Here is a 27,884-nt window from a genome sequence, read left to right as displayed (position 1 = left end):
ATTTTGGAATTCAAGCATTATTTTATTTTTTTTCATATGTAAGTAATTAAGGATTACTCTTTTGTGTAAAGTGTCTCCGAATTACTCAATGAACTCCAACCCATCAGTCACGAAATCCTGGTTATATGACAATTCCGGTTTATTGTTTCATGGTAAAATCAGGTTTCATTACAGAATATTTCTCGACATCAATCTTGTTTTACAGAAATTCTCCACCTGTTAACATGATCTGAGAGGCATATAATTGGAAAATATGCAGTCTCAGATAAAGTAAAATAACAGTTTCAAGTTTATATATAACATCCTTGCTTTCTGTGTTGTTGTGCCTAACTCTGTTATTTTGTATTGGGTCATGCAGCAGGATCTTGATACGTACAGAGTATAAGAACATCCTTAAATTTCTCTATCAGTGTAATAAGCTGAGAACGCCTCAAGTTTTCAAAGTACATTATTTCTTCTATATGATTTGTTCCTCCAAAATAAGGAAACAATCTGAAAAGAAAACAAACCAGAAATATTTCCAATATTAAATCAACACTGACTCCTTTTATGGATAAAATGACTGGTAGTAAAAAATGAAAGGCAACACTTTAAGTTAATAAATAAAGTAGCATAAAATAAATTGTTAACAAAACTAGCACAAAACTTGTATTACTAGAAGACCTTGGCTGCTTAAAAATATATATGTCATCCTTATATAAGTGGATATGTTGAAAATTGTTGAAATAATTACAACAACAAATCATTACAGAAACTAGTCTTTTAAATGGTCTGGAAATTGGGGTGATCTACAAATTAAGAGTAACACCGCAGAAAATGATGCAGAAAATTTGAGAATAATATTGACAGCAGACAACCATTCTAAACATACAGATTTCATGTTGCGTATAAAACTCAGTAAAATTACATAGAAAGAGCATATACTTAAACAAACTTTACCTAGCAAACATTCTAAGATCATCAAGATTTTTGGCAGCTGGAACATTCAGTATACACTCCTTCTCTTCTGCAGTGAGTTTCACAAACACAGATTCCTGCATCATCCAGTACATTTTATTCTCCTCAGATTGTAACGAGCTTTCTGCTGTAAACTCTGATGATGGACTCTTGGACAGTTGAGCAATGAGCATACCTGGTGTACTTAGTGTTATACTCTCATCACTCGTTACTATATAAATGTAAGACAAATGTTAAACAAGATTGAAACCTTTATATATCTTCTCATACTGCAGACAAGCAAGCACATGATAATTACTTTAATACTACTAGAAGAGAATGAAGAACATTTTTCTTTATTCTACATTTTAAAAGACCAAGTTAGAACATTCAATGAATGCAGTCCTTCCCTTTGTACAATTTTTTGTACTGTCATCATTTGTCAAAAATATGTCACACATGGAGCCTCCATCTTTAACATACCATTATGTTCAAAATACACGAGGAAACTTCCACTGCTTTAACTAAGGTTTTACAACTTGTGCTAAACTTTAAATTTATTATCCCCGACAGACAGTCTGGTTACTAGCGTGTGGGTAACTAATACGTGCACTATGCATGCATATTGATACCATCATGTTCAAAATACATGAGGAAACTTCAGTTAATTTAAGTATGCCTTAACAACTCATGCTTAACTTTAAATTTAAATAATGTTGTCTTACATTTTTCAATGTTAAAAATTTGTTCACAAATAACATCTTTTCTCTTTCACTACAGATCTTAAAGGGTAGATTATTGGGGTCATTCTTTATACATGTATGTTTTGGCTTTAAACTACATGTTGCTTCACAATGTTAAATAATGCAATTCATCTCATGGTTTTGTTTCTTGAAAACGTTTTAAACATTTTATTTCATTTAAACATCAATAGGAATTTACCAAATGACTATTGCTGAATGGTGTTCTATTTTTTTAGTATTTCATTTCTAGCAACTTTTAAGTTGTAGCAAACTATTTATTTGTATTTTAGCAAAATATGTAAATCAAGATCTAGAAAGCTACATTAACCTGAAGCAGCATCTGAGAAGCTAGGTGAACGTTGTAAACCTCCATCAAAAATACTCCAATCATCTGCAACAATCTGTACCTTTGCTGTCTCATCGGAGATCTTATGTTTTCTTCGACGTACAGGGGGCACAAAAAATACATACTGATGTAAATGATTAAAAAAATGGCCTTAACCCTCCAAACCACCAAAACTAACCTTCAAAACCGAAAAAAAAGCAGATTTTGTATTGTTTTCCAAAGGGGGCCTTTCCCTTTTTTTCAGATAGGCATTAAGGAATCATCAAAATGTTGTTTTTCATGAAAAGTAAAAAACAGATTATTTGATTATTGTTAGAAATAAAAAATGTTTTGAAGTCATTTGAAACAAACGAATTGGAAATAATAGACCCAATTTTTAACGGGCAAGATTGTTTTTGCCAGTTTACCAGTTAACATCATGTTTGATAATTTCCCTACTCAGTATTGGTTTTTCCAGCGGTTAAAAAATTAGAAACTGGCATCTCTTTCAAATTTGTGAAAGCTTGCCAATGATTGACTGAAAGGTCACAAAAAGGTGACAGTCTACTGGTGGTTGTCAGATTCTAATGCATACCTTTAAATCAGAGCAGATTTTAAATTCAGATTGTTAGGATATCCTTTCAGTCTATTTTCAACTAATCAAAAGACCGGCATAGCCTCAAAATCTGAACAAACTTGTTAAATGTTAACAAATGATGTCACATCCTAAACATTTTTGCCTAAAGCCTTGCTTTGCTGAGAAAAAGAATTAACAACAGCTGTCCAGCAGCAAACATCACTTTCCTCGATGTTGGATATTAAACTGCACATTTAGCATAAGCTAAAATTGAAGAGAATTTGAATCAAAGGTCACATTGATCTTTGAACCCTTAAATGGGTTTGGCCAATAGTACTCATCAAGATGCATCCCTTAAGATGCATCCGCCCATAGCTTTAAAGCTGTGATCCACCTAACCAGTTTCAATGACATAACTCAAGTTAGAAACTTTTTCAAAATTCATTGTGAGCTTGGTCTTTAACCTTTTAACCCAAAATGGATATGGTGAATAGGTTTTATTAACTAAGAGAAGATTTTATTTACTACAATTGTGGATGAAAGGCAATGACAGATGGACAACCATCAACCCTTTAAGCTAATAAGTGAGAGGCAAGTGATGCCCAACTGTCCACCATTGTATGATTAATATACCCTCCCTTTAAAAAAGTATTTCTATCGATATCTTACTGTACTGCCAGGATGGTTGATGGCTGTCTGTGTCTGTCGTAACTGTGTAGGAAACGAGAACTCGGCTAGTTCAACTGGTAACGATTTACCCGGAAACTGTTGTGTAAAATCTTCTACTAGTTTAGATGACCTTAAATCAAACAAACATCTTTTGAATTGATCTCTCATGCGATGTATATTCTTTTACTTATCTTAAAATCTTCAAAATGACAGAATGAAGTCAATCATTCATATACCACCCTGCAGATATTTAACATTTAAACAAAGTTGTCACATATTTCAATCATATGAGCTTATGCTAACCTATTTTATTTTTCTAAGATCTGGTATGTAGCCTTGTCTATAACACTTGAAATCAATTGGTTGAAAGTTTCACCAAAATAGAAATAAAAGTTTAAAAAGAAAATATCAAAATTTCATAACAAGAAAATAACAAAATGGAATGTGAGTGGTCTTTAATTTTTTTTATGGGAATATATTTTTTAAATTATTATACTGTATAAAAAGCTTAATATTTAGTGTTTTTCTGATGGTGAGAGGACATATATGTTTGTCTCACATAATGGGTAGATTATTACAGCTTTAGCCCAGTACACAAGATGACATACCAACTGAAATACCTGAAATATATAAACTAGCCCAGTACACAAGATGACAAACCAACTGAAATACCTGAAATATATAAACTAGCCCAGTACACAAGATGACATACTAACTGAAATACCTGAAATATATAAACTAGCCCAGTACACAAGATGACAAACCAACTGAAATACCTGAAATATATAAACTACACACAGATAAAACATCACTATACTACATGTAAGAGGCCTTCGAATGTAAACCCTTAACAGTACAACAATTATTCTTTTAAACTCTGATTAAATTGCACTAACATCACATTTTAACATCTATCACACACTGCAGTGAACATTATGAAAATTACAGTAATGATCCTCACCATTTATAAATATCCATGCCATAATGTTTCTATCATTTTGTTAAGTTTCAATGATTCCCAATAAGGTAATTTCAGGTTTGTACTGAATAAATAAAGTAGACACATATCACCTAAGTCAATCTTTCACTTGCCTATATCTCAGTTAGCTAGCAAACCTAACATTCTTTAATATTTAACAAGATGTAAAATTCTAAACATTTTTTTTGTTGTTACATTGAAATACATTATTATAGACTAGTGTAACCACAAATCACTATTATTTCCTCAGCAATAGAACTCAAATCTTTATCATATCTGATGATAAACAGACAGCACACACAACTATTCACTTGATAACAACACAAAAGTCAATCAGGAGTTATCAAAGTTGACAAAGGTAGATGAATACAGTAATAATTAATGCTAAAACTACGCTTCATCATCTTTGTGCAAACTTTGTTTCAGCTGTAATTTCTTCAATACTTTCAACCCCTTCAAAATTTTTACAACAGTGGTCATCCACTGGCTCTATTGCCATCAGTTTAAAACTGTGTTTAGCTGAATACTCAAGTTAATCCTGAAATAATTCAAAGCATTATCATGCTGTGATACAATACACATTACATATCCAAAACCCTCGTTTATTACTGACCTGAAACAAACTAAGATCCCGCTTCCAAATGGGAAGCCCTCTTTTAAACCTCCCCGGAAACGGGTTTGCAACCTTTTAATAAGTCACTTAATGCTGGGTACCCGTCTACCCGGTTTGGTGACTTCCCGTAAAACATTGCACTTTGTAGTAGTAATAAACCATGGTATGGTCTAAAAACAGAAATACAATATGCTTACTATTAAACTGAAGTTTTTTTTCAAGATAGACAAATGAATTATGAATCATGAGATGTACATGAAGTTTCAAATTAACCATTTAAACATGGTGTTCAATCATCATCCAATTATACAAGAAGCTGATTTGAGAGAATCCTTTCTTTTACGTAACCATTCATAACACTTATTATAATAGTTACTGTCTCATTCAAAGTATTTAAGTTTTCACAATCTACAATGAAAAGACCAATTAGAAAAAGATCTGCCAATAGGACAGTGTCCTCATATATTCAGTGCTGACAGTACAACGAGAACCTACATATTGCTGCAATATTACAAGAGGTATAATTCAGTTAAAACTAGAACTGCCACTATCATGGCGTGAATACCCCCGCATACCACTTTGTCAGAATCAACAGTGGCCATTTAGAGCTCAAGAACAACCTCCCTGCCAAATCTGAGGTTACTAAGCCAGTGCATTGCTAAGTTATGTATTCTACATGCTTCAAATGTGAAAATGTCAAAATCAATACATTGCGGACAGGACATTCTTTAGCAATTGAGAAGAAAAGCTTTTTTTGTCAAGGTCCCTGTGACCTTGACCTTTGACCCAGTGACCTCAAAATAAATAGGGGTCACCTTATAGTCATGATCAACATCCATGCCAAATATGAAGACTATGGGTCAAAGGAATCTAAAGTTAATGGGTGGACAAACTTTTTGAAGTCAAAGTCCCTGTGACCTTGACCTTTGACCTGGTGACCTCAAAATCAATAGGGGTCATCTACTAATCATGACTAACCTCCATTCCAAATATGAAGACTGTGGGTCAAAGGAATCTTAAGTTATTTGGCGACAAGGTTTTTGAAGTAAAGGCCGCTGTGACGTTGACCTTTGACCTGGTGACCTCAAAGTCGATCGGGGTCATCTACTAATCATGACTAACCTCCATGCCAAATATGAAGACTGTGGGTCAAAGGAATCTTAAGTTATTGGGCGGACAACCTTTTGGAAGTCAAGGCCCCTGTGACCTTGACCTTTGACCTGGTGACCTCAAAGTCAATAGGGGTCAGCTACTTATCATGACTAGCCTCCATGCCAAATATGAAGACTGTGGGTGAAAGGAATCTTAAGTTATAGGGCGGACAAGCTTTTTGAAGTCAAGGCCCCTGTGACCTTGACCTGGTGACCTCAAAGTCAATAGGGGTCATCTACTAATCATGACTAGCCTCCATGCCAAATATGAAGACTGTGGGTCAAAGGAATCTTAAGTTATTGGGCGGACAAGCTTCTTGAAGTAAAGGCCCCTTTGACCTTGACCTTTGACCTGGTGACCTCAAAATCAATAGGGGTCATCTACTAATCATGACTAACCTCCATGCCAAATATGAAGACTGTGGGTCAAAGGAATCTTAAGTTATTGGGCGGACAAGCTTATTTAGGTCAAGGCCCCTGTGACCTTGACCTTTGACCTGGTGACCTCAAAATCAATAGGGGTCATCTTCTAATCATGACTAGCCTCCATGCCAAATATGAAGACTAAGGGTCAAAGGAATCTTAAGTTATTGGGCGGACAAGCTTTTTGAAGTCAAGGCCCCTGTGACCTTGACCTTTGACCTCAAAATCAATAGGGGTCATCTACTAATCATGACTAACCTCTATGCCAAATATGAAGACTGTGGGTCAAAGGAATCTTAAGTTATTGGGCAGACAAGCTTTTTGAAGTCAAGGCCCCTGTGACCTTGACCTTTGACCTGGTGACCTCAAAATCGATCGGGGTCATCTACTAATCATGACTAACCTCCATGCCAAATATGAAGACTAAGGGTCAAAGGAATCTTAAGTTATTGGGCGGACAAGCTTTTTGAAGTCAAGGCCCCTGTGACCTTGACCTTTGACCTAGTGACCTCAAAATCAATAGGGGTCATCTACTAATCATGACTAACCTCCATGCCAAATATGAAGACTAAGGGTCAAAGGAATCTTAAGTTATTGGGCGGACAAGAAAAAACCGCCGGACGGCCGGACGGACAAGCTGATTCCAGTATACCCCCCTTACAACTTTGTTGTGCGGGGGTATAACAAGAACTATCTCTGAATGCTGTTCATACACTACAATTATATTCCAAGAGATATGTGTATAGTTTCAAGAAAATACATTCAGTGCCTAAATTAGATATAAAGTTGCATGCAAAATCTTAAGCAAATGTTATATAAATGCAAACACCTAGGTAAGTCAGATTTACAATTCTTCTAATTGTCTAACTAAAAATTACCTTAAGGACTTGAGGCTTTTCTGTATGAACTCTGGCTGCAAGATATAAATAACAATTAAATCAGATTATTCATGCTAGAGCAATTAGTTTGATGAATATCATCATTTAGTAAGATTTATAGTCTGAGACATGATTGTACAACATTATTAATTATTCTTTCAAATTTTGTTTCTTTTCTAATTTTACAAAAAAATCAGACTAACTTGATAATGGTGAAAATTAGATCTGTATTCTATGTTTTAAGAAAGAATATAGATTGATGTTTGCAATAATTTAGACAGATGCAAAATATTTTAGCAATCCATCAAGTAACGACAAAGTAAAAATAAGTCAGACAGAATTTGACCTTTGACCTACAAGTACAACTTTGACCTTGAAGGTGAGGATGTGAGTCTTGCACATAACACATTGTATACTCATTGTGATCATGTGTATCAAGTTATTTGGAAATTCCATCATGCATGACTGGATACAAAAGCTGCCTACATGACTATATGATAAATACACTAAAGTTCCATCCCTTGCTGTAACCTTGGCCTTTGAGTTTGGGACTTGGGTCTTGCATGGGTACATCACCTATTTATGGTGATCATGTGTACCTATTTATTTTAAAATCCAATAATGTATGCAGAAATGGACACATATACTATTTTGGTTTTGTAAACACATACAGAGAGCTTTCACCCCACCCCAACCCTCCATGATAAGTAGCTACACAGTACCTGTTTCTTAGAAGACTTGTATCCAGTTTGAAGATAGTGAAGTTTATGTGGTAAACAAAAGTTGATTTCAATCCAGTGATTCACATAAAAGTGTGCCAAACCATGTGAGTTAAGGCTGAATAAAAGAAGCAGTCATATAATATATAACTTAGTTACACTATCATTTACATTTCTAACCCAATGATTTTACTAATATTAGTACAAAATGTAAACATAAATTAAAATGAGTAAGAAGAATTATTGATTAAACATAAACTAAAACAAATGAAAGTTATATACAATTATAATTGTTGAAACTTCAAATGCATGTATCATACATAGCCATAAAATCAACATCTTTCTTTTTGATCAAAAACAAAATTTTAACATGAAACAACTTTTTCATCCTGTTTATAAATTGTTCAGCTAATGCTAAAATCTATTATAATTTGTATATAATAATGGACCTTGGTATTTGTACAAGTATAATATCCGATACTTCTCAAATATTTACTATTTTACAATGTTTAAAACATCCTGTCACTGCTACTGTCAGAAACTGTTATTCTATAAATCATAGATGATACATGTATAAACTTAACTAGAACTATCACTAAATGTGATTAATACCCCCGCAAGACTGCTTTGGAAATGAGGAAGTTACTAGTTACTAGTAACAGAATACCTCGCAAAAGAATTGAAATAAAGTTATGGTTGTGGGCAATTAAAGATAGTTGTGGTTCTTGTATGTTGCATTTCCTTTTAATGTGGTTGACTATTCATGAAGTTTTATTGAATTACTCTGTAATAAGTCCAGAAAGAGTTACGCTTCTTGAGCACTGCACTTCCCCTCATTGCACTTGACCATTATATGAAGATTCATTAAACATTAGTTTTTAAGTTATGCACCGGACAAGGAAAAGGAACAAAGGGCAATAACTCTACAAATACTGAAGATGGAGTTATGGTTATTGTACACTGCACTTCCTCTCATTGCCCTTAACCATTGTATGAAGTTGTACTGAATTCCAACTACTAGTTTTCAAGTTATGCACTGGACAAAAAAAGTAACAAAGGGCAATAACTGTAATTTGTCCAAATAGAGTTATGGTTCTTGTGCACTGCACTTCATCTCACTGCCCTTGACCATTGTATGAAGTTTCATTGAATTCCAACCATTAATTTTCAAGATATGCACTAGACAATAAAAAGTAACAAAGGGCAAAAACTCCTAAATGAGTCAAGTAGGAGTTATGGTTTCTGTGCATTGCACTTCCTCTAAATGTGCTTGATCATTGTATGAAGTTGTATTGAATTCCAACCATAAGTCTTCAAGTTATGGTCCGGACAAAAAAAAGCAATGGAAAAGTAACAAAGGGCAATAACTCTGTAATTACCTTAGATAGAGTTATGGTTCATGTGCATTGCACTTCCTCTTATTGTGCTTGACCATTGTATGAAGTTGTTTTGAATTCCAACCAGTAGTTTTCAAGTTATGCTCCGGACAAGGAAAAGTAACAAAGGACAATAACTCTGTAATTAGTCATGATAGAGTTATGGCTCTTGTGCATTGCACTTTCTCTCAATGTGCTTGATCATGGTATGAAGTTATATTGAATTCCAACCATAAGTCTTCAAGTTATGATCCGGACAAAAGAAAGCAATGGAAACGTAACAAAGGGCAATAACTCTGTAATTTCTTTAGACAGAGTTATGGTTCTTATGCACTGCACTTCCCCTTGTTGTGCTTGATCATTGTATGAAGTTATATTGAATTCCAATCATTAGTCTTCAAGTTATGCTCCGGACAAGGAAAATGCAACGGACCGCTGGACACTGAATCAATGACAGCTCTAATTCCCATGTATATTCTACTGGTACAGCGGGCATATGGTCCAATAATGTATATTTGAGCCTACAAACTTTTATATAACTATTAACAAATGAAAAAGTTTGATGGTTACCTGTCATATATTTGTTGCAACTGTCTGCCAAGTTCACTTTTCTGTATTATAGTCTCATATGGTGATGTTAACATATCTGAAATAAACACAACTTTAACATTGGAAGACCAATCTAATGATTCATTCTGTTTGAAATGATGTTTTCAATTTTATTTTACAACAAGGAATTAGTATAATTTAGTTTTCATTTTAAAGGAACACCCTTCTATAGACTTTTCATCCCAGATTACACAGTATGAAAGTAATTGCAATGAGACCAACAAATGAAATTTACCTTCTGGGAGTGATGGTACTTCTTCATGTTCTTTTGTCATGATCTTAGCCTGTGTTGAAAGATACTGACATCTCTTCTCTTCATGCTTTAATGCCACACTTAACTGTTTGGCTAGATCTTGGTAACATGATACAATCCATGGTCCATGACTTGCCTATAACATGACAACAAGATTAAATTGTCAGTCCATGACTTGCCTGTAACATGACAATAAGATTAAATTGTTGGTCCATGACTTGCCTATAACATTACAATAAGATTAAATTGTTGGTCCATGACTTGCCTTTAACATGATAATAAGGCAAACTAGTCAAATCGGCCCCAAGTCAGATCGGCCCCAAGTCAAATTGGCCCCAAAATTAGTCAATTCGGCCTCAAAATTAGTCAAATCGGCCACACAACAATTTGAAAAAGTCAAATCGGCCCCAAAACTAGTCAAATCGGCCTCAGAACTAGTCAAATCTGCCCTAAAGTTATTTTTATGAAAAATCCTATTTCGGTTAAAATAATGTTATTAGCCAAAAATTACAAGATTATTAACTGAGAATTGCACTTTAACATAAATGTACCAATTAAAAATAATTCATTACAAAATTGAGACAGTTTTGATGCTGGTGATAATTGTTATTGATGTAATTATGCAGGTGTACTATGGTTGTTGATTGATTTCTACATTCAATTACAATTAAATATCTATATATAAAGGTCGGTCTACGTTTTGAAGATAAAAATTATGTGAAAAACAAACAATTATCACGTGTCTTTAATCAATTCAATTCAATTCAATATCTTTTTTGCATTAAACATTTTACAATGCTTATAGCACATACAAATATATACATTGGCAAATGAAAACATATCCAAAAAGAGAAAAAAGCATACAAATTCAGTCATTGTCTCAAATAATCATGCATTGAATTTGGCTTTTTTAACAAACAATTTTGTGTGAAGTGAATTTAATCAGGTATGTATGTGTTTTGTTCTTGTTTTCTATGTAATCCATTGTCAGTCATTTGGTATTCCCATCCACACAATTGTTTTTTTATCAACATTTAAATAAGAAAATGAATAATGAATCAAGAAAAAAAATTGGGGCCGATCTGACTTGAGGCCAATTTCACTTGGGGCCGATTTGACTATTTTGGGGCCGATTTGACTTGGGGCCGATCTGACTTGGGGCCGATTTGACTTTAATTCATAATAAGATTAAATTGTTGGTCCATGACTTGCCTGTAACATGACAGTAAGATTAAATTGTTGGTCCATGACTTGCCTATAACATGACAATAACATTAAATTGTTGGTCCATGACTTGCCTATAACATGACAATAAGATTAAATTGCTGGTCCATGACTTGCCTATAACAGGACAATAAGATTAAATTGTTGGTCCATGACTTGCCTATAACAGGACAATAAGATTAAATTGGTCCATGACTTGCCTTTAACATGATAATAAGATTAAATTGTTGGTCCATGACTTGCCTATAACAGGACAATAAGATTTAATTGTTTGTCCATGACTTGCCTTTAACATGATAATAAGATTAAATTGTTGGTCCATTACTTGCCTATAACAGGACAATAAGATTAAATTGCTGGTCCATGACTTGCCTATAACAGGACAATAACATTAAATTGTTGGTCCATGACTTGCCTATAACAGGGCAATAAGATTAAATTGCTGGTCCATGACTTGCCTATAACAGGACAATAAGATTAAATTGTTTGTCCATGACTTGCCTTTAACATGATAATAAGATTAAATTGTTGGTCCATGACTTGCCTATAACAGGACAATAAAATTAAATTGTTGGTTCATGACTTGCCTATAACAGGACAATAAGATTAAATTGTTAGTCCATGACTTGCCTTTAACATGATAATAAGATTAAATTGATGGTCCATTACTTGCCTATAACATTACAATAAGATTAAATTGTTGGTCCATGACTTGCCTATAACATGACAGTAAGATTAAATTGTTGGTCCATGACTTATCTGTAATGTGACAATTACATTAAACTGTTGGTCCATGACTTGCCTACAACATGACAGTAAGATTAAATTGTTGGTCCATGATTTGCCTATAACAAGTAAATGGACTCTATTATGTTTTAATCACTAAGACTGACAAACAGGTGACATACACTTGATAAAAATAGCTTACCTTGAGCATGTTGTCCTCTGCTAATGACCTGTTTGTTTTGTTTGGTTTTACAGGGCACCAATACAGTTTAGTTCATATGGCTCTGAAGCAGGACTGATGATTTTGGCTAATGTGTGTGTTACAAACTTTAAAGCAACAACAGGGGTCAAAAACACCTCACCTGCTGGAGCTAAGAGATGCATAAACTCCAATAATTTGAACCCATTTAGCCTCTTACGATCATGCAGGGTTTAATGGTGGCTGCAATTCTGATGTCTCAACCTATTAAGGCAAGTCCTCTTCCACAACAGGATGCTGGTGAGCTAAAAAGACAGGTCTCAAAGCTTTGCACACATTACGTGATAATATGTAAGCAAATAGTAAATACCTCAAGAACAAAGGCAATGTTGAAAGAGAGAATTTGATGTCCAGTTTTTCCACTGTCAGGTACATCATCCAGAAGTAAAGGGAATCCTACGAATCTAACATCTTCTATCTTTAAATCAAACACTTTTCCACATAACAATGATGACTTCACACCAAGAAGTAAAGCTAATGTCTCATCATTTAATCTGTATAAAAGTTAAAATTGAAAATACAGAATGTTAAACTAAAATCACAAATTTTATTGTAACGATATTTCACACTTAAAAATTTATATATTAAAATTACTTCACTGTGAAATTATCAACACAAATTTTCAATGTCCACTGAAAGGCATGTAAAAAATTGTAAATGAATATATTGTTTTAAACATAATCATAATGGTAATTCTTTTGTAAATAAACAATTCGGATACATATTCAAGGATTGATTTTATTTTTGTTGTTATCAATTAATTAAAGTAACATATCACTTTGTAATCAAAATCATCAAATGCACAATATTTCAAACCCAAATATCTCTCAAATAGCTATATATTTCAGCTGAGCATATACAGTAAATTATTATGAAATATAAATGTAATTATTTGAAGGTGTATAAACTTGAAATGTGTCCTTAGGACAATAATGCCCTAACTTCAGTTGCTGTTTGACAGTGGAATATTTACAAATTGTATATGTATATTTTATGAAAGTCAAGTGATAAAATGATACCTTATATACATGCATTAATAGTGTTAGAACTAGCAAGTTTCACAAACCTATAACTCATGAAGCTCTGCTTCTTGAATAAATATTAAGTACTTCATGCAAAGCTGTGACATTGACCTCATGTAGGGACTTTCTTTGAGCTATGGACACTGTCCCTACAGTTTCAACAATTAAGGCTACTAAATTTTTGAGTTGTTGATAAGACAAAGAAGTTGCACAAAATGTCATGGTGACCTTGACCTTTGGCTCACTGACCTCAAGCATCAGTACTGGATATAGGCAATGTCCCTACTAAGTTGGTTAGCCTTATTCATTCTCAAGGGCTACAGCATTCTTTAGATATTGATCTGACAATTTTTAGTGGTCAAGTTCACAGTGACCTTGACCTTAGACCAACATACCTCAAAATCAGTTACAATCATCTACTGGCTATAGAAATATCCCTAACCAAGTTATATAAACCATGGCTTTATCCAATTAGTTATTGATATCACAAGGAAAAGATGACATACATAAATATAAACTGATGGACATATAGACAGATCCCATCACAGTATGTTTCCACTTTTTTAAGTGGGGCATAATAACTGCCTATTTTAAAGTTATAAAGGGCCATAACTCATAATCCACAAATGGAATTAAATTGTATTGTATATTCATAAACTATATACTAGTCAAGACAACAGTATTATCTTACCCAGTAAGTAATCCTTGTTTTGTTGTTATATGGTCTCTGAAATATAAACATTTAATATAGCAATTGATAGAAAAATTACTTTTACAGCTGGATTATAAATAAATAAGATAAGCACTTAAGTGCAAGTAAGAAAGAAGATTTTTTGAAAATTATTTCAAAATCTCTCACTTATAAAGCTGGTATGACAAATTAACTTCAATACTTTATATTTTACCAGTGTGACACATGTGACCTTGACATAATGATCTTGTTCTAGTGTGTAACCCATGCATTATTTTTTGTAGAGTATTCAGAAATAATTAATCAATTAATAATAAAAGAATTAAAAGTACTGACATATTTAAAAAGCTATGAAAGGATTGAATTTTAGCATTGATATGCTGCTGGCAGATTACAAAACAGGTACATGGTATAGATGTTGTGAAAGTATAACCCTTTTGTTGCTGTGAAACAAAAATTGAACAAATTGTTTCCAAATGATGAGATATTGTTTTAAAATTTGTTGATAAAGCAATGGATGATCACTTCATGGATCATAGAGTTCATAAAGGCTCAGCTCATAGGGTGGACTGGGCACACCTGTGTTGTCTCTTTTTATTATTCTAATTTTTATTATTATTATTATTATTCTAAGCTCATTTGTGGTAAGCTGAAATTAATAAAACATATAATGACTTTTTTAATAATGTAAAATGTAAAGTACAACCACTTACTTTCTTCGTGATATGTCCTCTGTTATTTTCACAGCATATGGATTTTTAACAGTAGCTGCAATAAGGAAAGAGGTTAGAAGTATTGATTCATGATAAGTTAGCAAATCACTAACATTTACATTTTTCTTTGTTGGAAATCATCATCCGACAGAAATTAAAATTAGCTTTAAACAAGATTATCTTATAAAAAATTATAATTATAAGAAAATAAAAACTACAATAAAATTACAATGACTCTGAACACATCAATTTTTTTTTTCCCCAAAATATTTAATGTTGAATGTATTCTATCAGGCTGGTGAAAATGCCCAATCAGGCTTATGACATAAAAAATCACATTACTTCATCAATCAGAGAGACATTTGTTTTCTTTGCTAAACAACGATTTATATGTTTTGAAGTTTTGCCTGTTATTTAAAGTTACATAAGAGAACTTGCGACTTTCAAAAATACATGTAAGCAACACCTGGGGAATTCTAGTTTGAATATCCTTGCGCAATAACTAAGATCCCATTTAAGGTAAATCAATACTTCGGAAAATATTTTTGCAGATGACACGGAAAAGGTTGGGAAGTTCTGTTTGTCTGATAAAACTATCTTAACATTGCTTTATGGTACTGAATTATATTCAAAATAAAAAAGGTCCGGAAAACTGCTATGAATTTTTGAATAAAGGTGAAAAAGGTGTTACATTTCAGGCCTATATTCAAATTAAAAAGTAAAATGAAAGTGCAACAATAAACACATGGCAATGCTTGACAGGTACCTTACTTTGTCCTGTCAAAGTTTTGTACCCCTCCGTAGACTGATGTTTATTTTATTTGTTAAAAAGTGTGATTTGTGGCCGGAAACTGCTATGAAACCAGTATACAGATTTTAGTTTAAAGTAGCTCCAAAAATTTACACAAACGTAGAACTTGAAAATCTTACATAGATCAACCTGGCCACTTAAAATGGAAAAATATGAAGAAAAAAACAATAAAGGAATTTGAACACAAGTAATTGGTATAGATCAACATCAAATGGTATAAAGATCTAAAAAAATATGACCAGGCAGTCCTGTCATGTCTAAAAAAACTTCAAGCAATCCCTTTAACATTTCAGATATATCTGATACAATATTGGTATAATTGAAAGTGTTTTTTTCATTTTCTCATTTAGTTGTGAGCAGAAAAATTTCAGCTAATTTGAAGACTGCTTGATTTTAAAGCTGCATGCCTCCAGATGAGTCAAAATATTTCAATAAAATCAAACCTGAGAAAAATGTACTAAGATGCAAGAGAAAGTAAGAAGTTTCAAGATTCAAGTAATATTTTTATATCTTATGTGCGATTTATGACTGATTTTCAGTATTTACAACTATATTTCTAATGAGTTACTAACGCAGTAAAGGCTATTTACGCATATTTTAACCACTTTTTGGTAATTTACGTGGTTTGTAAGTGCCATTGATAATGTGTAAATTGCTTCCTTTTGGTAACTTCACAATATTACACATTCAAATACATTTTCAAATTTTTCATGAAAATTAGCATGAATCTGGAGGCGTGCTGCTTTAAAGAAAAATTCTAGAGGGCGAATAAGCCTCTGTTGTGTGTCAGGTGAAAAATCAAAACTTTTCAAAAGTGAAAATCAATTGATGTATATGTATATCTGATATTATAGTGATTTATTTCACTGTCAATGAGGTCATTTATATCTGAGATAGAGATAGACTGAATAGACCGAGTGTATGTTTGGGTCGAGTTAACTCTGGGACGAATTCATGAGGCTAACATTCAACATTTTTAATAATTTACCTTTCCCCGCATCAGTTGCTTCGTGGCGTTCCCATGGATATTTGAATAGAAGTCGATCACCCCGTGTTCCTGAAGTGACAAGAATAATTGACTTTAATTCTAGACTTCCTTCCTCGCTCATTTCACCCTTTTTCGTATAGGCTTAACGACACTAAATGTTGCTCGGTGTAAACTATAACATCTCGTTAACCATGTACAACAGCAGATATTTGCCACAGGTGCTCGTCCAGTCTTGGTGCCCATATAAAAAAAAAATGAAGTTAAAAAAACCAAAACAAAAAAACCCATCAAAACAACTATTTTGGGTTGGGTGTAAGAAAAAAAAATTGAAGTAAAGTAATTGTATATAGGAAAACAAATTTTTTTTTCAATTTTTTTTTCTTACACTCAACCCAAAATAGATCTAGAAATTTTTGTTGTTTTGATTTTTTTTATATGGGCACCAAGACTGGACGAGCACCTGTGATATTTGCCTGTCAGTTCATAAACTTATTTGAGATCATAATAGGTAACTATATATGTAGATAAGGTCAATTTACTGCCTATCTATTTACTCATCCTATATTTACAAACACAGTTGTAATCACTGTAGTGTATAACTAACTGTACATTTTCATTCATTCAGGCATAATTACATGGCATCATTTTCATTCATCATTATAAGAATTATGGGTAATGTACGTCTCTTGTTCTTGTTGTGAGTTACTTTGCTCAGTGAACTGTCTCTTGTTATGTTCTTGTTATGTCCTGTGTTGTTAAGTGATGTCCAATAAATATCTTGTATATTTGTTAAGTAAGAATGTGATTGGATGAGAGTGATTTCATATCATTTTATGCACGGGCAATTTACATTCCTTTTCTAAGAAATCATTTTCAAACTTTGTATTGTAGAGTTAACTGCAGTAGTTCTTCATAGAACATTAATAAATATTGTCTTTATATAAATTAACTTTACGTTTGTTCTTTATAGAACGGATTTGATATTTATAATTTTATATAATAGAGGTCAGCCAGTTGCACCTGGTAAGATATGTTTTACTTTAAATTACTTAAAATAAATGTAATGAAATGTATGAATTAAATAGTTGGAATTATTTGAAATATGAAATGTTGAAATGATATTGATATTGAATTTGTATTTTAATTTGTGTTTTGTATTTCATGTATTTATAATTGTTTATTCATTTTATAGGTTTTCATTTACACATCATCAAAATAAATATTGAACACCCAGTCAGAGTTGGTCGTATATTCAATCCAAACCATACTCTACATATACAAGGTCCATAAGAAAAGTCACACTCACCTTTATGTCATCCCGGGTTATAGGGTCATGTAAATGTCTTGGCACATCTTTCATTATATATCAAGAGGTATTTGATACCATTTAAAACACAGACACTTGGTGTGTGGAGCTCAAAACGCCTTTAAAATACAAATAAAATGTAAAATTGTTATTATTATAAAAGAAAAATGTGCTTGGATTGACAAATATACATTTTATTTGGATTTTTAAGGCGTTTTGAGCTCCACGCCCCAAGTGTCTGTGCGTCAAATGACTTTCAAAATGATAAATTATTTTTTACAGTGTTTTAGTTTTTCTTCTTATCACCAGTCTTAAAGTTTCAAAGTCATAATTAATCCTTCATTATGTTTATTCAACTCACGATTATAATTTTATAATTTTGTTACTAATTTTGCAGAAGATGGTATCATATTCGATATTTTGACGAACCGCGTTTTGTACCATGATGATGAGGAAGTCTATAATGAGGTTCCATTAGCCCTTTCAGGCACTGAATGCAGCTTTTGCCGTCTAATACGGACCCTCAACAGTCACCAGACATGCCCTTTTGAAGCACAAAGTGGTGATACAAGTTTCGGTTTTCTTTTACGCCTTATCAAGTTCTTCAAATCTTATTCGATACCCTAGCTGTGCATTCTCTGCGACGTGCACGATTCGAGGGGAAGAGAGAAGCATTTTGTACCAGGAAATGCCATATATTTATATGTTCTAGCCACGGACTTTAAATAATGTAATTAAAGTCATTGACTCTAGCATAGATTCAAACAAAGCATTAAATCAAATATTTGGGAGTGAGATGTGTTAGCAGGCCATCATCAGTGTTTCAATAGAAAAACCTTTACCTTGAAGTGATCTTTGCAGACATACAGTACCGTACTTATTGTAGACAGTTAAACAAAAAAAAAAAGGAAGACAATTATAGATTAAATATAGAATAGGGGTTGTTAAATCTCTTGTTATAAGGTGTGAATGGAAAAGATACTGACTGTCACTGGTAAATTTTAATTTGTTACGTTTAGTGTTCATTTCGCCGTGCACTGTTTGTCAATTAGACGCGGGAAAATTAAGCTTAATGTCCGCGCATGCGTCGATTATCGTTTGTTTCCGTAGCGTCTGTTATCGTCTGTTATTGTATTGTATCGGATGGTTCCGTACCGTACGCTTATTAGCGGAAACTCACGGATAGATCATACGTCTGATTCTATTCAACTATGTTAGTATCGTATGAACAGTTTTTGTATGTCTAATTGTGTTGTACGAAATGAGAGAAAGTTTTACATTGGTTTTTAACATTTGATTTCTTCCAAATTCCCGCGAACTATCCTTTTCCAACTTACTTCGTTTTTAGCTCGACTTTTCTATGAAAAGGGGAGCTATCCTACTCGCCCCGGCGTCGGCGTCGGCGTTGGCGTCGGCGTCGGCGTTGGCGTCACACCTTGGTTAAGTTTTTCGTACCACCCCACTTTATTTCAGAAGTATTACAAGTATGGCTTTGAAACTTACCATACTTGTTCACCATCATAACCTCCATCTACAGACAAGAGTACATAACTCTGTCAAGGTTTTTGACAGAATTATGGCCCTTTTTTGACTTAGAAAGTGTATTGAGCTTGGTTAAGTTTTTTGTACCACCTCACTTTATTTCAAAACCATTGGAGGTATTGCTTTGAAACTGACCATACTTGTTTACCATCACGACCTTCATCAACAGACAAGAGGACATAACTCTGTCAAGGTTTTTGACAGAATTATGCCCCTTTTTGACTTAGAAAATACATTGAATATGGGTAAAATCCACTTATTGCCTTAACCCTTTGAGATATTGCTTTGAAACTTTTAATGCTATTTCACATCATTACCCCCATCTGTACGCAAGAGAAGGTAACTCTGTCAAGGATTTGTTTTAAAAATTAAGGCCTTTTATCGACTTAGAATCTTGGTTAAGTTTTTAGTACCAGTCCACTTTTTGACTGAACTGTTTGAGATATTAATTTGAAAGTTGGAATACTTGTTTACAATCATGATTCCCAAACATGTCCAGGAGAAGGTAATTCTGTCAAAGATTTTATTTGAATTATGGCCCTTAACTGTCAATGTTTTGTATTATAGGCAAGCACTAAAAAACTTAAAAAATCTAAAAAAATTCATTCCTATCCACTTGTTCACTTTACCATAAATTATGTCATATAAACATTGCTGTAATATTCAAGGGTATCAAACAACTAGTTATTTTTCTCTTTTTGTACTTGAAATTAAAATCAGTAGTATATGCATATTTCACATTTTATCTCGCCTATTTGATTGGCACAATTCAGTAAAATAATTCTTCACTAAATATCTTAATGCTCATGGCCATTGTTCACTTTAAAAATACAGAGATTCTTGTATTGCCTTTTACTGCAAAAACTTTTTTTATTGGCAAGCAATAAAAAAGTCGAGCGCGCTGTCTTACGGACAGCTCTTGTTATTCTCTCACGAGTATTCTATTAATATATAAATTCTATTCGTTTATTATTGATAGGAAATATCTTATTATTAAGATATTTTCATCTTTAATTTAGACGCTTTGGTAGGTCTCTTTTCATTTCATTCATTTATACTTGAAATAATTCTTATTTGCATAGCTCAATTGCTATATGCTTTTAGGCTTTTCCCATTGAATTGACGAACCTTCGCCAGGAGTTGTAGACATTATTCTACCCTGTGACATTGGTACAGGAAGCCAGAGTGAGTTGACGTCGGAAAGTGGCACACAAGAGAATTAATTTTCCCGCGTCTAAGCACAGCGAAATCAACATTTAACGTAACAAATTAATCGACCCGTGCCATTTTCCCCTGCTAAGAGAAAAATGGCTTCTGACATTTTCTTAACATATAAAAAGAACAAAATTAATTTTTTTCAGAAAAACTGCATAAGAAACAAAATATCAAATGATTTGTGAAAATAAGAAAATATGTCTGCAAAATAAGGATTTTCCTTATTTTATACTATTTATTGAACTTGTTTGCAAATCTGTCTTCCACAGAAATGCAGAAACGATAGACTTCTTTTATTTATTTGTTTGTTTGTTTATCTATCTATCTGTCTGTCTGTCTGTCTGTCTGTCTGTCTGAAAATTTTGAAATAAATGGTGCAATTTGGTGCGTTTTGGGGCCTCCGGAGAGCTTTCTTGACCAACGAAAATCCATTTATTTTAGCATAAAAATGGAGATGAATAGCTTTACTTTCGTTTATTTCAACTAGTCTACATTTCACAGCAAGTCTAACTTGAGGCCTTTGCTGGCCGCAAACTCGTTAATGATAATATCAATATCTATTTCCATGTGTCTGTAGGCGTGCAACAGGGCTAGTCCAGACATCCGTTCTGTGAGCATCGTTGATCTCATGTAGTTTTTCAGGCGTCTCATGATACTAAACTGCCTCTCGGCGGTAGCGGTAGACACTGGCATCGTAATTAGTACAACTAGACAGGTGAAGATGTCTGGATACAGAGTCTTGTTCGTAGCCTTCAATGACTATAGAATCAATTTGATTTCGAATATTTAAAGCATGGATTGCAATGAATGTAATGTAAAAGTTTGAAATCATACTGTCCTTGAATCTTGAAAAGTTTAAACAAAATTAAAAGTTTCAATTGTTGTCATCATTAACTATACATGTATAACTTAATATGTACTGACTATTGTTTGTAGCTTTTTATGTTAAAAGCATGTTAAAGTAAACATACATGTACTAGGCTCGGTTGCATCGGTGCCTTTTTCAGACAGCCCAGTTTTTGGACCTACGCTGAAGAAGCTGTCAATTCTCTTCTGTGCCATATTTTTTGCGTAATTAGAACCTGGAAGAATAAATTGTGGCTCCGTACATGTATGAAATCGGAATACTTTTGACCTTTATGCGCTTCCGTAGATGAAAAAAATGACGAGCGTTGTGTTTACCAGAAATGTTTTTTTCATAAAAATTCCATGTATCAATATAACTAATCTACCAAGAAGGAACTATTTCAAAAATGCAGGTTAATACGACAAATGCACCAGAATTTTTCACATTTGCATCATGAATTCACTGATTCAGGTTGGTTAGTTCAAAATGTTGTCAGTCTCGCTAGAATCGGTTCACAGACATGGTCAAACATGTCATTACTCAACAAACAGACCGAAACAAATAAACACTAGGCATACATAGTAACATTTTAGTTATAATTACCTCTTTTCTATCGCTGATTCTGCTGATGACTTCTTTAAGAACTCGATGTAAACATTTGTTTACATTTCGAAAATACGGCGCGTGCAAACTTCCGACTTTGATGAGCTGCAAAGGCCGACAACTTTTCAAAAAAATACTACGGTATGGTGTACGATTTAGGCTATATGATTTATAAAGTATTCAGTGTGGTAATTATCAGATCTGGCGAACGCAGCTGAATTTCAAACCACATTTTTTTTACTAAAAAATTTTTTTTTGTCAAAATAATGTGGATTCAGCTGCGTACTTGCGTATAGGCAGCTACGCGCCTGTCATTCATTCATTCATTCATTCATTCTGTGCAGTGCTGATATACTTCATCTCTTCTATCACTTTATCTTTTGTTCTTTGCTTAACTTGTCTGGAAAATGCAATCTATATTATATATTCTGATTTAAAATTTTCACCAATTATTTTATATTTTGTTCTTTATGTAACTTGCCTGCAATTCTGTCTGCAAAGTGAAGATTAAACTAAAGTTTCAAACTGTGTTCTTTTAAACATAAGATTTTATAAATAATAGTTCTTTGTAGTATTAATTAGATCAGTATCTTTCCCATTTCCACATTAGACAAGAGATTTCACACCCCTTATATAATCTATATTGTTTCAAAATTGTTCAAAACGATCTTGTTTGTGACGACAACGATATATGTGTCATGGAATGCAAAAATGGGGTTTCTTGACCAAATTTTTGATTTTCACTTTTTTTAATTTTCTAAATCTATGAAATGTCAGAAGTAATTCCTGAAAATTTGAAGGTCGTGTCTTTCTTATTTACAAAGATATACATAATTTTGTGAGTATGGTGTCCAGTAAGTAATTAAAAATACACATAAAAATCTTTGATCTTTGTGATGTTTAAAGGTGCATGAGGAAAACAATTTTTGAAGCTAAAATGAATTTTGTGAAAAAATTGTTTTATGTTATTAAAGTTAAAAAATGTTGTAGAATTTTTTTGGAATACAGCCACCATAATTAAAGTATCATTTACATTATGTTGCCTAGCAACGGACCTATTCCTGGGTTCTTTCTGGCCTTTTTCGTGTAACAAGTTAGGTGCTAGGTTTATTTTATAACACTTGCAAGTATCAATTCAAAATATATTCTTCTTTCACATTTGCAAATGGTTCTATTGCATTTCTACAGTGTTAACAGGACATATTACTGTTGAGAGATATCATAATACAACTTCAAAAGAACTAAACACAGTGTCCATTTATCATTCATTTATTAACTTTATTCAGATATTTACTCTGACAGCAGACAACAGTTTAATACAACAGTAAATGAAAGATGACTCAAGTATAACATCATCAAAGGTAGTAACACTAAATAAAGGGCATCATTACACAAATACAACATGAAGGAAACTATATTCTGTTACCTAGCAACCATGGAATATCCTAAATTTTTGTAATTTATTTTGTAAATATACAAATTTCTTGGTAAAATACAGCTAACAAAGCAGCAGAAATAAATAAATTTTCAATAAAATTATAAACAATGCCTATTAATTACTTTTCAATAATTTTCCATTGAAGATATAACATACAATCCATGTTCTGTACACTTGACTAGTGTTAGTAAGTCATGCAAATTTTAGCAGAACTCAGTATTTTTGCCATGTATATTGCTCTGTATGTTTTACAATAACCAATAAGCATTTGATCAAATCACTGTTACTTTCCATATTACATAAATATATCTATCTGCTGTATAACTGATTTACATAATACCTAAGCAATAAGTAAAAATTAATTAGTGTTGCCAAGCAACCACAAAATCTTCCATAATTTCCTTTTAAATTTTACAAATTTTAAGTTTGATTAAAAAAGATCTCAAAATACCATGAACAAAGCAGCATGATTACAAAAAACAAATTACAACTATTAAAACTGCAAATAAAATTTTAATAATAGTTCTTGGATCAAAGTATCCTTAAACTCACTTTACTATAGGTTTTGAATTTATATAGATGATATACATAATTTCATAAAAGTATGTTCAGTAACATCTGGTGTTAACTACACTGTTTCACAACAAACTTTGAAAGTAAGGACTTTGAATTAACTAGCATTATATTTAATTAAAATGACATAAAGATAATTCCTACAAAAAATGTTCATTACTTAAAACTGTCTCTGCATATAATTAGGTTGCTTAGCAACCAATGAATAATAATTATTTTTTTTATAAATTTCTAAATTTCCAAATTTTTACAGGCATACAGGAGATTACAACTTAGTTAAAAATAGCAATTTGTGCTATTATAAAAATATGAAAACAATACCACAAATAATGTGTAACTGAACTTAATAAGGTATTCAGAGAACAGCCTGCCTCACCATTCCTTAATAATATAAATTAAAAATGATACTTCTAATATCATGTTCACAACATTTATTTTCAGGTACATTTAAGGTTCTATATTTTAATATTTTATAACTTAGTGATGATTATTTTTCAATTATTTTCAATGTGATCAAACATATAAAGTATTTTCATTCTGATGCACCTGTTTAAAATCCTTCCCAACTGAAGGGAATATTGGTTGCCTAGCTACCATTGAATATTCTTTGATTTTGCTGCTTCTTTTAACAATTTTAAGGATTGGTGATAATTTACAATGTGATTCTACACTAATATCAACATAAATATTCAACTGACCTATCATTGTTATAGATCATATAGATTTCATATTCTACAACTATAAAATGTTTAAAATTTGACAACAAGTACTGAAGCTTAATGTTACTTTACATTTTCATACAGTCATTTTCAATCTAGATTAAAGCTTAAGATCAGTTGACAGTTGATCAATTCATAACATGCATAGGTTCAATAGAATTCTATAACTTAGAGTAAAATGACAAATGTTGTATTACACTAAACTTAATTTAATGATGGAAATTAGTAACTGGTAAACTGACATCCAAAAATAATATAGGCAGCCATTAAATAATATCTATGCATCAATGATCCACACACTTGTTAATATAGCATTAGTCCTAAGAGCAACAGTTATGCAACACACTTGCAGTCTTATCTTATGAAGCATCTACTTGTATCATAAGCTATATTTGAAATGAAGAAAATAATGACAGTCCATACATGACCACTATGTTATAGGAACTCCAATTATACTCAAGAGTAAAAGACTGCTCTTTCTCTTTCCACCTTTTTCACATAATTGTCAATATCCAACTTTATTTCTGTTATCGGGATAACTGGTTTTTGGCCACACAGTATTTTAGCTATGTCAGATTTGAAGAACTGCCCAATTTGTTCAAATAGATACTAATGTCTTGCTGCATCATTACTGTACTTCAGGTAAAAGACCTCTGGGAGGCAATTGTTTCAGTAAAAACATTTTTACCTCCACAGAGTTAATATATTCTTTACATGTTATAACACTTGGCTCCATTGCACTTGCACAAAAATGGTGGTATTTGGATAACAGTTTGAGGGCTTAACTTAAGAAATGACTTCATAGGGATTTTCTGGATCATCTTTAAGCTGTAGGATATTGTGCCCATATCTTGATGACTTCAGGACAGTACACTTAGGCAACCTGTTGCATTGTTTTTCACTTTCCAGATATAAAAGTACCAAGCATGTTGAGACTGACACTTCCATGAAGTCCTAAAATACATATAAATTGGAAATTTAAAAAGTTTGCATAGGATATAAATAGTACTTAAGTAAAAAATACTTAAAATTAAGATTATATTTAACTGAATATTCCTTTTGCAACTGAAAATACTATAATAGCATAGGAGAATAATAATAAAATTCATGGCAAAGGAACACATCTGACAAGAAAAAAATATATAGAAATCTACCTTGATAATATTTTTTAACATGTTTTTACAAAATGCACATGAAAACATATGTCAAAAAATGTTATGGGCAAACTAACCTGATCCCTCTACCTAAACACCAAACACATGGAACATTCTTGGTGTCCTAAAACATATTGGACCAACCGGTTGAGAATGATGGGAAAAGTGCACTTGTTGGGCATAATCCCAAAGGTTGGAGTACTTTACATCAAGAGTGCATGGTGAAGTGCCTGAAATGTACAGTAGTTAAATTTATAAATTATGTTTTATTGATATACAGTTTTTACAATTTATAGAACAGTCAGATTTTCCTGAGGTCCTCATGTTTTGCTAATAGGTGGCGCGATAGCTCAGTTGGTTAAACCACTGACTATCACTCCTGAGGTCCCGGGTTCGATCCTGGGTTACACCCTTGGGATTTTTCAGAGACACTTTCAGTGTTTCCCACCTACCTAGAGGTGTACTGGTAAGAAATCCAGGTAATCCTCGCATGTATCAGTGCTATACACTGGGCATGTAAAAGAACCAAGGGGTCTATTCAAAAAGAGCTAGGGACTGGTTCCCGGATTCCCTTGTATCTTAAAGCTGTTTCTTAAATGTATACAATGTATACCTGCTTAGAGTGATCGAAAACGATTTTAAAGCAGTATGATGTAGAAAATAAGGCACCTGCAGATATGATTCCTTTAATAAGTATCCTTTCTAGAAAGCTTGTCATAGGGCTGTGACTTTTTTTAATTAAAATATTAGTTTAATCATTTCAAACAAGTTCAGGCTTAGGTTGATGTGCTTCTAAGTGTGAACAAACATTTTGATATGTGACATCATATGCCTTACAGAAACATAGTGTAAATACATGCTAAGTGTAAGCGTTACACTATAGTCTAGTTGTGTCAATGAAAAAATATATGTCTATGCACTCATTCAATACCCTCCATTTATTGAGTCTGGTTATGAGAAATTATGGAAACTGCAACGTCTCCATATTTTTAATTTTAAAGATCTGAAATATTTAAACAGCTCAAACAATGGAGCCAGAGATATATTTTCACTTTTGCCTTGGGATACAAGTTTTCAACAGCTCAAATTTTTATTCTCATACAGTACAGTATGCATGGAAGAAAGTAAAGATTAAAATTCTTGAAAATCTTGAATTTCCTCACTTTGATGATTGTTTTAACTAAGAGATTAATTACATAAATTTTGGTTTTAATTGCTTTGAGTAAATAATTACTTGGCTGCCATTTTCCATGTTGCTATCAACAAACCGTTGTCCAGGAACTGCAATTGTTTCTACTTCCGGGTATAATTATTTTCCGATAAAATACATATTTAAGCAAAAATACTAGAAAAAATAAATACTCACCTAACCAGAATAATCCAGTTATATATAAGTTTTGTCAAAGCAGACGTTGCCAGTGTAAAATATTCTTTAAAACACCGAAAAACATCAAATCTATTCACCAATATTTTATCAACAATCAATGTCAGATGACGTAATCAGTTGTCCTCGTAAAAATCTTTTCCCGTGATAATTTTACTTGCTGTCATAGGATGAACGGTAGCAAATTATTTTTGCCGTTTATTACTCTGTATGAATCAGGACCCAATGTGCTGACAAGTCATTTATTATATAATTAAGCGCTGTTTTACTGCCAGATGAAAGGAAAGATAATGAGGAAAAAATGGCGTCAAAGATCTCGCATTTTCTCGATAACGACGTCAACGTCAAGAAGCCCCATTTTTGCATTCCACTACACATATACAGTTCGATATTATTGTATTTGGTGGGCGGGATTTAG

General features: G+C 32.7%; 1 protein-coding gene and 2 long non-coding RNA genes across 3 annotated transcripts; 1 reads left to right on the top strand and 2 right to left on the bottom strand.

Moving 5' to 3' along the window:
* Position 1: 1 nt before the first annotated feature.
* LOC132735990 (GATOR1 complex protein NPRL3-like) lies at positions 2–16,863 on the bottom strand. Its single transcript, XM_060723035.1, has 15 exons — positions 16,686–16,863; positions 14,887–14,941; positions 14,174–14,209; positions 12,771–12,954; positions 10,234–10,387; positions 9,960–10,035; positions 8,017–8,131; positions 7,295–7,329; positions 4,892–5,012; positions 4,027–4,131; positions 3,773–3,870; positions 3,241–3,389; positions 2,008–2,175; positions 940–1,168; positions 2–492 (listed from the first exon to the last, which is right to left on the bottom strand). Exons 1-15 carry the CDS (start codon positions 16,804–16,806, stop codon positions 351–353), a joined length of 1,788 nt encoding a protein of 595 aa, XP_060579018.1. The 5' UTR covers positions 16,807–16,863; the 3' UTR covers positions 2–350.
* Positions 16,864–17,116: 253 nt separating this feature from the next.
* On the top strand, positions 17,117–17,918 carry LOC132735980 (uncharacterized). The gene is made up of 2 exons (XR_009626523.1): positions 17,117–17,708; positions 17,878–17,918. It is a non-coding gene; the product is annotated as an uncharacterized LOC132735980 (long non-coding RNA).
* Positions 17,919–24,296: 6,378 nt separating this feature from the next.
* LOC132735981 (uncharacterized) lies at positions 24,297–27,841 on the bottom strand. The gene is made up of 3 exons (XR_009626524.1): positions 27,449–27,841; positions 26,160–26,312; positions 24,297–25,882 (listed from the first exon to the last, which is right to left on the bottom strand). It is a non-coding gene; the product is annotated as an uncharacterized LOC132735981 (long non-coding RNA).
* Positions 27,842–27,884: the final 43 nt, after the last annotated feature.

This window comes from Ruditapes philippinarum, unplaced genomic scaffold, assembly GCF_026571515.1.
Source record: "Ruditapes philippinarum isolate M1 unplaced genomic scaffold, ASM2657151v2 ctg1381_1_1_1_1, whole genome shotgun sequence".
Lineage (NCBI taxonomy): Eukaryota > Metazoa > Mollusca > Bivalvia > Venerida > Veneridae > Ruditapes > Ruditapes philippinarum.
The sequence above is the reverse complement of the archived record's forward strand: the minus strand, read 5'-3'. Positions and strand labels throughout refer to the sequence as shown.

Bases quoted from the DNA above. Each gene is read 5' to 3' on its own strand.
- LOC132735990 (XM_060723035.1), bottom strand. From the start codon at position 16,806: ATGAGCGAGGAAGGAAGTCTAGAATTAAAGTCAATTATTCTTGTCACT. The intron at 10,036-10,233 runs GTAAATTTCATT...TGTTTATTTCAG, and splicing joins AGTACCATCACTCCCAGAAG to ATATGTTAACATCACCATAT. The intron at 8,132-9,959 runs GTAACCATCAAA...TCTTTTATTCAG, and splicing joins TTGCAACAAATATATGACAG to CCTTAACTCACATGGTTTGG.